Below are 12,376 nucleotides of genomic sequence, written 5' to 3'. Positions count from 1 at the left end.
GTTAATTCAGTGTTTTCCTTTATATATTTAAAAGATTAAATACTTTGACGGTAAAAATGGCACGACACTCTACGGATGATGAAGTTGTGTTAGACTTGAAAGGAAAGTATTCCACATGAACCTGAATCAAGATGCAGTGGCTGAAAATAAACTCTAGTATAAGAATGTGACAAAAATAAGCTACCGTTTATAAAAACGCACTTACCTAAACAAACTGAAACTCTGAGGAATTTTCAAATTGTGAAATAACGGGAACAATCATGTAACGTGGAAGGAAGAAGCTAGCACATACCTCCCTCCCTGAAAGTCTCATAAGATCAAATTATGGAGCGAGATGATTAAAACAGGAAAGGTAATTTATTGGCAGCATAACAGATACATTACCGTTTAGAGGCCAAACCCCTAAGAACTGATTGTATTAAGGGGATGGGACTAAGGTTAGAACACAGACAGCTGTTCAGAAACAGGCTGCCACTTAATTATGGTTTGGTTTTGTTTTTTCTCAAGGAGTTAAACATGCTTTGTTCTAACTCTTTGTAAACATTCCTCTATCTGTCTTCAATCACTTTTTTCTCTCTAAAGTTTTATTGAGACACCCTCTCAGCCTGGAGGAGTCATTTCCATCCAGTCTTTTTTGCCTCACCTCTTACAAGCATGAACTGTCCTGTTGCAGTTAACCGTCAAGATTAACACCTTGGAGTTAATCTTTACTTCATAGCAGCATGCAGTCAGTTGTCATACCAACCCCCTGTCCCTCTTCAGTCCTGAAGATAATTATAGATGAGCATTTGGTTAAAGCAAGTCTTTTTCTTCACTGAGTCAGACATAGGCACCCAGTAAACACTTGCTAGATGATTGCCAGTAGGAGACTTCTTCTAAAGCCTGGTCATAGCCTAGCTGCAGCTCAGTGCCGCCGTGGAAGGACAGTGGAATAAGCTGAGAGATAAGCAGGGCCTAGACCCAAGGGACATGCAATCATGAGAAGGAACTTGTGGGTCACCCGAGAACAGCTAAGAGGCCATTGAAGGAGTCTTAGTACAAGTCCATCTTTAGGTGAAATCTCCTCTATCTAGACCTCTAGCTAGTGCTTTCTTTGTGGTTCATAGAAAGTATATTTGGCACATGAAAAACAATGCAACAAAGTACTTATGATTGATGGTTACATATGCAATAGGTTTCTAAAGATATTTCTAGAGTACTTTTTTTACACCTCATAAAATAATGATTTTATGTATTAAAAGGATACATATGGATTTATAAATAGAAGAATTAAAATAAATATGTTTCAATACAGAAATGACTATATTGAATTTGGGGATCATAGTAAAAACAAAACATAGTGTTTATAGCTTTCAAATTAAAAAAGCAGTTGGTAGATGTCTTCTGAGGAATTTGGTATTATATACCTGAAATTAGGCAGAAATAAACAGAGAAATAACTTCATCCAAGGAATTAAGTAATAATGTTATGAAAATAGATACTTTTTATATTGCAAGTTGTTGCCTTTGAAGAAATTTTAAATGAAAATTATTTTTAGTTCCTATTCTGTTGAACCAAAGAATTTAAAGTAATATGTGATGTTCAGCATGTATTACTTGTAAATGACCAACATGTTTAAGGCTTTCAAACCAACCTTTCAGGAAACAATATTGCATTTTCCTTTAAGAATAATTCCTTTCTGATTATGAAAGTGCTTATTGCAGAAAATTTTTTAAATGAATTTTAAATGCATTCATTCTGATCTCTTTCTTCCCATCTTTCATGTTAGTTCCAATTTCTTTTTTTTAAAAAAACCTGTATGTATCAATTAGGCAATTTTCTAACATGGTTCTCAATTTCTTTGCTGTGACCATTGCATCCCACTAGTTCCTTTTGGGTTCATTTTACTTCTTGCTGTAATAAATCCTTGAGTAGTTCTCTCAGTGAGGATCTGTGAAAACTTTGTTTTTGTACAAAAATACTTTTATTTCACTCTTACTCTTTAGTTATAATTTAGCTAGACATGGTTGGCAATTTTTTTCCTGTAGTGCTTTAAATATATTCTTGTATTCTGATATCTTGCTGATGAGAAGTCTAAAGGTACAATGATACCTTTTGTCATTTAAAAGTACTCACTTTGGAAAGCTACACCTTTTTCCCCATTAAAATATTTTTTAGATTTATTCTGCTCATATACCAAAAGAATTAATCTAATTTTTAAAATAAGAAGTAAATGGTTGAATGTGAGTCACTAAATATGGTAATATTTAGTCCTAAACAAAATCTCCTAAGATTGCTCTTTGAATATATAGGTACTAGTTAAATATTATGTTTTATGATACACTATATACATAGTATCATATATTTATTTTATGGCTCTTTTTCTAAAAGTGATAGTTTTAGTTATATTTTAATTTAGATGGGTGGAGTCCTACAATAGTTCCAGACCAGTGCTGTCCAAAAGAAATTTCTGTAATGGTGGAAATGTTGTTAATCTGCCCTGCCCAGTAAAGCAGCTACTGACCACTAGATCCTACATGCTGATATGTCATCTTTTTTTTTTTAATTGAAGTATAGTTGATTTACAATATTGTACAATATTGTGTTACTTTCAGGTGTACAGCAAACTGATTTAGTTATATATATGTGTGTGTGTGTATGTATTCTTTTTTTATTCTTTTTCAGTATAGTTTATTACAAGATAGTGAATATAGTTCCCTGTGCTATATAGGAAATCCTTGTTGTTAACCTGTTTTATATATGATGGTGTGCCTCTGTTAATCCCATTGCCCAATTTATCCCTTCCCCCTTCCCCTTTGGGAACCATAAGATCGTTTTATATGTCTGCGAATCTCTTTCTGTTTTGTAAATAAGTTCATTTGTATTGTATTTTTTAGATTCCACGGATAAGTGATATATATTCTCTTTCTCTGTCTGACTTACTTCACTTAGTACAATCATCTCTAAGTCCATTGATGTGTCTTTTTATCTACTTTTATCTCTTATCAGATGAAGAGAGGTTTTGAATTAATACCTGAATTAATTGGTTAGTTTTAGACCATATAATTTAAGATGTTTCATTTTACATGCAGATCTTTTCCGGAAATGTAAAGCTAATTAGTAACTTTGTTTTAAAAGTTAAGGTTTGACTGTACAGTATAGGATTAGAAGGAAGTTGTAGAACTATAATGAGATAGTTTGTATGTTTAACTTATGGTCTGGTTTCTACATTATAGTCATATACAGAGAGTGTGTTTTTGAAGTATTAAGGCTGGTATATCTTCTGAGGTTACTTTTTTGTATATTAAGTATTAGTTCCTGAGTAAGACGAATTAGAGGAACAGCTCTTCAGGTATCACTCTAATACACAAGTAAGTTTGTTAATAATGCCTCTGTTTTTCAGATTACAAATAGAAGAATCTTCCAAGCCTGTAAGGCTATCACAACAACTGGACAAAGTTGTAACAACCAATTACAAACCTGTTGCTAATCATCAATACAATGTAAGTCTTCATGTCTTTCTTCATTCTGTCCTGTCTTTAACATCATAGGCTCTTAGGTTTTGAAAGGACCTCAGTAGTCACACATCTTGCTTGAGGTGCTTGAATTATCCAGACTTAGTAAGGAATATAACAGTTTGCCAAGTATATAGATGGTGTTCACTCTGAGTCCTAAGTAATACAGTGAGAAGGCAGCAACCATCAAATAATTCTTGATAAGCTTTTCAAAGAAATAAAACCATTTTTCAATATTTCTAGTGTTTTAAATTAGTAAATATTAGCTTTATTATTTTTTCTATTCTTGTGTAACTGAGGGTTTTTATTGTTTTAACAAAAAAATGTAAAGGTCATGAAACAATGGGAATTTTCCTATCAGTTATTAAGGTTGCTTTGCATAGTTTCAGCTTTCACAGGCATTTTTACAGCCTCACACTACCATGCCAAGTGAGAACTACCTGTTTATATATATATTTAAATCTTTTTTATTGAATTATATCTTATATATACTGTAAGAGTATATTCTGTGTGTGTATGTATGTATATATAGATATGTATATATACACAGATTTACAGTGCATGCATGTATTACATACATATTATGTGTACTTTGTGCCAGGCACTGTTGTAACTACTGTAACTACTACTGTTACCCTTATTTTACAGATACAGTCACTGAGGCACAGAGAGGTTAGCTTACTTGAGGTCACATAGCCAGTAATTAACCAGTATAGTTGTTGAACCACGCAGTCTGATTTAGGAGCCTTACTTTTTTTTTTTTAATTGAAGTATAGTTGATTTACAGTATTGTGTTTCAGATGTACAGCAAAATGATTTGGATTTTTTTTTCAGTTCTTTTCCATATTAGGTCATTTTAAGGTATCAGATGTAGTTTCCTGTGCTATAGAGTAAATCCTTATTGTTTTTCTATTTTATGTGTGGTAATGTGCATCTGTTAATCCCATACTCCTGATTTATCCCTCCTCCACCCGCTTCCCCTTCAGTAACCATAAATTTGTTTTTTACTTCTGTGAGTAGGAGCCTTACTCTCAATGATCCATGACACAGAATAGTATCTGCCAAACAAACTGCTTTATGATATTTGAGTTTCTTGTGGTTATTTTATGTGAGAGGTAGCAAATGCAAATACCTGCAGGGCCAAGCAGGCATCTTCCTGAGCAGAATATTGAAATTTAAGAAGATAAAAGGTAGGGACTTTGATGAACTGGAGTCCACGTGCCCCTTCTAAAGACATTCAAATTTTAAAATTCCTACACTGTGTGGATTAAGTCAAACAAGTCAAAATTCAGCTTATCTGCCCAGGCTTCCATTTTATAGCCTCTGGTTAGGCAAAAGTAAACTAAAGAAGAGGACAGGCAAGATCTAAGTGGGGCAAATTTAAGTATCAGATAATCCAAGAGAGACATTTTTGTGTTGTCCGTTGATTGAGACAAGTAGATGGAAGTCTACTTCTTTGTCCTCTTCTGTTCTAGTCTTTTCTTCTCTTAGATGAGCATGCATAGAACTTTCTGGAGCCAGATGGAGATAAAGAAGTAAAATGGGATACATCTTAAATGTCTTGGCCTTTCTTATCATCAATATGCTTCTCCTGTAGCCCCTGAGTATGCTTTTTTCTCCACTTATGGGCCAGGCTTCTGTATACAGTTTCTACTCTTGTGTACGTTTTTATTGCAGTGAGGGTAAGACAGACCACACTTTCTATAGGCTATAAAAAGATATAACCTTTTTGGAAAGAAGTTTGGTAACTTGTGTCAAAAGCCCTATAAACAGCTATATCCTTTGGTCTAGCAGTCTTATATCTAAGAGTTTATCATAGTAAGACAAATGCCCAAGATGATACACAGTAGTGTTTCTCTCTATTGTTTAAGATAGGAAAAGATCAGAAACAAAATATCCAAAAATTAGTTTAGTTCAGTACTTAAACAGTTGTTTTTTTTTTTTTTTTGATGGTATGTGCAAGAACCTAATTTTTTTCTTTATGAAATCGTTTTCAATTGCTGGAATTGTCACCATGAGCATGTATTGTCTGAACTGTTACAGTGGGCAGTAAAGCTTTCCTGTTGGAATGGGAAGGGGACAAAGCTAGGGAAGAATGTTAGTGCTTAGCCACAACAGTGTCCTACCACAGTTATCTAAGATGTGTCTTCTCTCAACAAAAAATATTTTTTTAATGCCTTCTTTGTGCCTGAGATACCTACTCTTGGTGAACCAAATAGATAAAATGTTTGTCTTCAATAAGCTGTCACTTCTTTCTATGTCTCTGGTCATGCCTTTTCAGACCCCCCATTGGGATATAATCTATCACTGTTTCCTTTGACCTAGTGGGTCTATATTTGTATATTATAATTGTTTTTTCCTAAATTCCACTACAAGGGTCACTCTTGTTAAACTGCCACAAACCATCATTTCTGAGTCAAAAGAAAAATCTCTCTTTGGTCAGTCAAAGCTAGCACTTTTGCCGGTATCAAAGCTCTGACCTCTATCTAATTCATATTCAGAGTGACATTGACACTACATCGACCTGGCAGGTATAGAAGATAGATTCTAAATGTCGTATTTTTAGAATAGCTTTCTTTGTTCTCTTTTTACTACTAAAATAAATACAAATATATTGTATTCTGAACTCCTTGTTAGGACATAAAGCTATCATATCCACTTTCAAGACTCTTTTTAACATTAAGTGACATTTCAGTTCATGGTTTCAACCTTTGTTAAGTTTGTCATAGCGTGAATGAGTCATTAATATTAATGTAATTACAGTGATGAGTCATACAGTAATCTTTGATTAACAAAGGTTGACTGTAATCTACCACATCACATTACTTGAAGGTTTAATGATTTTTCCCCCCATGGGAGTATATCAAAATGGGTGGAGTCACCTGCATAGCTTTTAAAAGTATATTTAGTATTATAATACCAACTGTAGGAAGAGTATAAAACTTTTGTTATTGTTGTCAGACAGGGACATTTATTTTTAAAAGATTGAGAAACATCAACATAGTTCATTCAACAAGAATGATTTAGAGGTTTTGTAATCAAGATGCTCAATAAAAAATTTTAAACTCAATATAATGTTGAAATATTTTCAAAGTTTCGCCAGGTGGAGCTATATAAGCATGAAGCCCTGTATTTCATTTTTTAACAATTGAAATTCTTTGTATGCAATTTTCAGGATAAAAATAAGGAAAAATATTTTGTACGAAACATAAAAGGGGAGTTGGAAAATAGTGTCTGTATTTGTAAAACAATATCCATACATTTGATCAAAAAGAAACCACTTAAAAAAAAACAAACTGTGTTTACCCCCAGAAACGTTTTCACTCACCTATGGCACCTAGATAAATTGGCATATAGTATATATGATCATCTCCAAATATTTGAACTCCCACATTGTACATGGAGCTTTTCTAAACATTAAATTCAAATTTACCTCTTTGGTTCACAAACTGGGATATAATACCTACCATTCTTGCCATTCAGAAAGCATTTTTGGGGACAAAAAGAAACATATGATTAGCATCATCTCTTAGAATACTCCTTCCTTGAAAGCTTGGCCATGAAAACTCTCCCCGGTCTAGGCTGTGACCTGTCAGGTTTCTCCCTTCGTGGCTTTTCCTCTGCCTTAGATCATCATTAAGTTTGTGAAACATGAACCAGTTCGTGTAGGTTAACATCTTCCAGAGAAGGTTTTTTGAAACATGAATTTTGTGAGAATCTCCTTGAAAAAAAGTTATTTAAGAAGAATTGTGTGTTAAAAGAACATGTAAATTCTGATTATATCCCCTTCAGAATTGACACTGCATTTAATATACTTAAGTTGGGAACCTCTTGGAATTTGTTTAATCCTGCATTTTGCAAACATTTGAGCATCAAATTCCCCTTCCCCATCCCTTGAGGTAGTAAAAACAAATTATGGAAAGTAATGGTTGTCACAGTAGGGCCCATTGAGGGGGGAAATGATATTGGAACTCATATTTTTCTTGGGTTTTGCCTAACAAAAATATTGAGCTTTAGAAATATTTACTATGGGGATTGAACCTGGCACCCTTATGCAGTCCCTGTGCTGGTCAGTCGTTTTTCATTAGAAGAGTAGGAACTGTACAACACAGAGAGGTTGGCAGTGGTGCTTTCAGCACCGCACGCTTTCATTTGTTTTCAGCTTTTTTAGGTTTGGTGCTAGATTCAAGGATTTACAGATTATAGTATCTGTTGTTAACTCAATCTCAAAAAATGAATAAATGGCCTTAAAAGATTCCTGCAAAGAAACTGTAGATTCGAGATAATACTACAATAAAGCAAACAAGTGAACAAGGAAGGGGGAACACTGAAACTTCTAAAATCATCTGTTTATCAGTCCCTTTGTGAGGTAGAAACAGTGATGATGTGCTCAGACCTGGCGAGAACTTGACCCTTCCAGAAAGGAAATTATCACTATCATTTTAAATATGGCTTGTGATACCCTGTCTTTCATGATGATACTTAGAATCTATCATGGAATCAGAAACAATGCCAGATATTTCAAGCAGAAAGGGACTTAAAGTAGGGAATTGGTTACAGATCGTGGACAAATACAAAATGGAAGGGCTGGGGTTGCAAAAGCAAGAAGAGGGTTGGTTACCAGAGATGAGGAAGCTGGTGCTGCCTGGGGGCTTCCACAGCACAACAGAAAAACTCTCCCTTCCTCCTGCTTCCCTTCTCCCATTGGCAGAGCCCCAGCTGGAAACAGGCTGGCAGGTGCATCTGGGAAGCGTGGCCTACAGGCCCCCTGCTGCCACCACCACAGCCAAGGCCAGGAGCTGAAGGCTTGTTGAAAATCAGTTGACACAATAACCCTTGACCTTTGTGTTGTACCTTATGTTGTATTAGCTTTTGCTGATTCAAAGCTATCACAGTTTGCAATTCAGTTAAAACCGAAGCATTCAGAACATGAAGACAAAATTAAATTAAAACTTACTCTTAAAATAATGTTTTATTTTTATTTCATCTCCTTAAATTTTTTTGTGTATGCTTTATAAAAATCTCCATGCATATTAATGCACTCTTACATTTTTATAATGTACAATAGATACTCATAGAGTTCATGCTTTAAATTTTTTGCTGGTAGAGCTGTATAATCAAAATATAGAGTCAGCTGACATATAAGATTCCTTTCAACTCCCTCTATCTCAGATTGCAAGTAAGGGTGCTTCTGTATGTATGTTCTGGTTGGCTTTGTGGACAGCATCATCGAGCCTGAATAAATGTCACAGCATTCTTATACATAGTCCCCAGTCAAATGGCCTTTCTCATAAGGAGTCCCTTTTCTTATAAGGAATTGTGTCCTCTGTTTTCTAGATAGTGGTTCTCAACACTGGCTGTACACTAGAATCACCTGGGAAGAAAAATAGCTCCAGAGATTAATTGTATTGATCTAATGTAGAAGCCAAGTAAAGGTTTTTTAAGTTCCCTAAGTAATTCTAACATTCAGTCACTGATCCAAGGAGACAGGAATTTTTTATAGCTCTGCCTGCCATCTCTATTGGAATTGGGAGCAAAAATGATCCCTGGGAGGAGACCAGGAAGTCTCTTTCCACTAAACCTAAAATTATTAAAAAGAATTAGTATCTTCTTGTCTTTGTTATCATCCTCTGCTCCACCAGCTTGGAAAAAATTTTCTCTTTCCCTTTCTTCCTGGCAAGAGCTCTTGGTCTGAAAGTGATAGAGAACTAGAAGAACTGAACTAGAAAATAATTCTTGGCAGGAATAGAAGTGCTACATAAAAGCTTGAGGTAAACTCCCAGAAACTAAAAAGAAAATTTTCTCTATGTATATACTCTTTCCTTCTGTGTGGCAACTGTGTTATTCTTCTTAAAGTTGTTGGGGGTTTTTTGTTGTTGTTATTGTTGTGGGGTTTTTTGTTTGTTTTTTGGGCGGTGTTTGGTGTGGTATTATTTTTTTTAGGTGTATGTATAAATCTGGCATTTTGCTGATTAAAATGGTTGCCTGCAGGACTGTATCTAAAGGCTTTTGGGCAATATTTGCCTACTGTATTATATAGTATAAGAATACAACATGCTTTGTCCATTTGAATTTATACACTAAGGACTGATCAACTCTAAAGAATTAATCTCCTCCCAAAAGATAAGGACACATGAGGCAGATATAGAGGCATTGGGGGTAGGGGAATCTTTCATAAGGATTTAAAATGCAAACCATGATATTCAAGGCTGTCGTGCTCACTTCTAACGTTAAAATAAAAGCCTCCACAAAGACTGCCTTGACAGAGCAATCAAAGTATTTCTGCAAACAACAATCTAGAAATTTACAGACATCTGTATTATAATATTTTAATTGGCAGTGGGTGGCATTTATAATTTTAGTCGGTGATTAGTATTTCAGTAATGACAGTTGAATACCGTGTCTATACCACATCCACAATGGATTTTCAACATTTAATTGCATTTTAGTCTAGAATAATTTGTTTTCTGTTTTGAAAGTAAAATTGTATATGACAGATTTTTTTGGATTGTAAAAGTTTGTAAATGGAGACTAAATTTAAAGTTCTTTCTGAATTGACATTTATTTCTATGCAGCTGGTTATGCAGCAGTCTGTGGTCATTGGGGGCAAATATAAGAGCAGTAATTAAAATGTGTATAATGTAAAAGCTATTTCTAGTCTAATAGCTATCCCTCTAATATTTTGTGGTGGCTGCTAACAAGTGAGGTACCTGACTGCTTTGAGTGTCATTTCCTTATAATGCCAGTGCAAAACAAAATGCCCGAAGGGAAAAGAGCTAAAATGAGAAGAAATAATTATCTCAGAACAATAGTCTTCTCCCCAACAGGCTAGTTCTTATCTTTTGTACTTTATTTGTAGAATTAATTTTACTTGTAATACAGAGTTGTAAATACAATATTAAGATTACCATTTCTACACTGTTTGGCTTGAAAAAGAAAAGTTACTTCAGGGACCTTAGTTTTGTCAAAATAAAGTGTTTGTAAAAAAAAAAATTGAAAGCTTAATCAAGTGACATGAATGCATATAAGTTGCATGTTTTCAGGAAAGAAGGTAACTTGGCAAATGTACACGTCTCTGGATGCTAACACTAGGAGAGTTTATACATTCTCTTCGTGCCACTGCTTTCTTCATTTTATGGAAGAAACAAGTTCAAGGAGGTCACCTGAAGAGAAAAGGCCTCCTGTCACTGCCAATGTTCTTAACTTTTTACGAATGCTTCCCAAACTTTTCATATCTGCCTGCCCTTAGGCCTCTTCCTGCCCTGGAAAACTCTAGTTTTAAAAGATGTTACCTACCAAACTGTATTTTGGGTATTTAGAAGTTTGAAATTTGCGAATTTTAGCCACTATCTATAAAAATAGGTAATAAAAAGTTTCTTCTGTATAGCACAGGGAACTATATATTCAATTTATTGTAATAACCTTTAGTGAAAAAGAATATGAAAATGAATACATGTACATATATGCATGACTAGTACATTGTGCTGTATACCAGAAACTGACACATTGTAACTGACTGAACTTTAATTTTAAAAAAAGACCCAAAAAAACAGAGAACTGCAAGTTAGGCTTTCTGATCAACACGAACTAACCAGTAGCCAGGCTGAATTGATGCAATTTCAGAAAGGAAATGTTTTTTAGGGGGAAATGGACACATTACATACAGCTTTAGGAAGAAATGAAAATGGTTTACAGATTGGCATTAATACCTACTTGGAGCCTTAAAGGTCTGAGGAGCCCTGGGAGCGGTGAGGACCCCAGGTTCTGAACAACTGTTCTTTGACCTATTGTCTTGCAACTTAAAATCTGATAGTCATGTGGAGGACAGAAAAGAGACTGCCTATGTTTCAGAGTGATCATGTTAAATTGATTCCTTCTTTTTTTTGCTGTTTGCACATAGATTGAATATGAAAGGAAAAAGAAAGAAGATGGAAAACGAGCTCGAGCCGATAAACAACATGTTTTAGACATGCTCTTTTCGGCTTTTGAGAAACATCAGTATTACAATCTTAAGGACTTGGTGGACATCACAAAACAGCCTGTGGTATGTATATGCTCACATCGATCCTTTAAGTGTCCTGCTTAATTAACACGGCTTTACTGAAGAGAAGTATGTCGTAAATGATTACGTTCACTTGCACCTATGCTGATGTCAGGTTTTATGTCAGCACAGAAAAGATGTCTTAATTTTCTTTTTTCTCTTTCTTTCTTTCTTTCTTTCTTTCTTTCTTTCTTTCTTTCTTTCTTTCTCTTTCTTTCTTTCTTTCTTTCTTTCTTTCTTTCTTTCTTTCTTTCTTCTTTCTTTCTTTCTTTCTTTCTTTCTTTCTTTTCTTTCTTTCTTTCTTTCTTTCTTTTTTTTTTGTAACCTTGGCTTCATTGTTTAAATTTTAAATACTTTTAATGTCAATAGTCCCATATGAAGAAAAAGTGGATTTATCCCCCTTTTGACTGATCCTTCACACTAAACGTGAAGTCTCTTTGTTTGTATCATTTCTAGTCTTTCTTTTGTTCCCCTACCCCCTCCAAAAAAACTCAACTTTTTTTTTTTTTTTTTTTGAAACTGCTTCATAGAATCACATTCTTTTAAGAGTCATACTGGTCTTCTCGTGATGAGTGCTTTTCTTGTGAACTATTCTCTATTGGGTTTTTTTTTGTTTTGTTTTGTTTTTTTAAAGATTCTGTCCAGCACTAACATTAGATCCTTTTCAACTTGTTACTACCTCACAGTGCTTGTTGAGATTGTGTTTGGGTTGGCCTAGTCTCCATTTTTAAGGAAAAATTTAATAAATTGATATCTTAGAGAGTTTTTTTGTTCTATCAGTGATTATTTTTTATCACTTCTCCAGACTTTGGTGCCTGTTTGCTAATAAGTTGTGTTTCTA

The 12,376-nt window shown here is 34.4% G+C and overlaps 1 protein-coding gene across 1 annotated transcript in view; it reads left to right on the top strand.

Annotated features, from left to right (window-relative positions):
- Positions 1-12,376, top strand: part of GTF2F2 (general transcription factor IIF subunit 2) — a 121,406-nt gene that overhangs the window by 96,400 nt on the left and 12,630 nt on the right. The window contains exons 6-7 of the mRNA XM_010951384.3: positions 3,383-3,482; positions 11,395-11,538. Of these exons, the coding sequence (XP_010949686.1) occupies positions 3,383-3,482; positions 11,395-11,538 (244 nt within the window). The remainder of the gene's footprint in view (positions 1-3,382; positions 3,483-11,394; positions 11,539-12,376) is intronic.

The sequence above is a fragment of the Camelus bactrianus genome, chromosome 14 (genome assembly GCF_048773025.1).
Source record: "Camelus bactrianus isolate YW-2024 breed Bactrian camel chromosome 14, ASM4877302v1, whole genome shotgun sequence".
In the NCBI taxonomy this organism is placed as follows: Eukaryota; Metazoa; Chordata; class Mammalia; order Artiodactyla; family Camelidae; genus Camelus; species Camelus bactrianus.
Note: the sequence above shows the minus strand (reverse complement) of the source record. Positions and strands in the feature narration are given on the sequence as shown.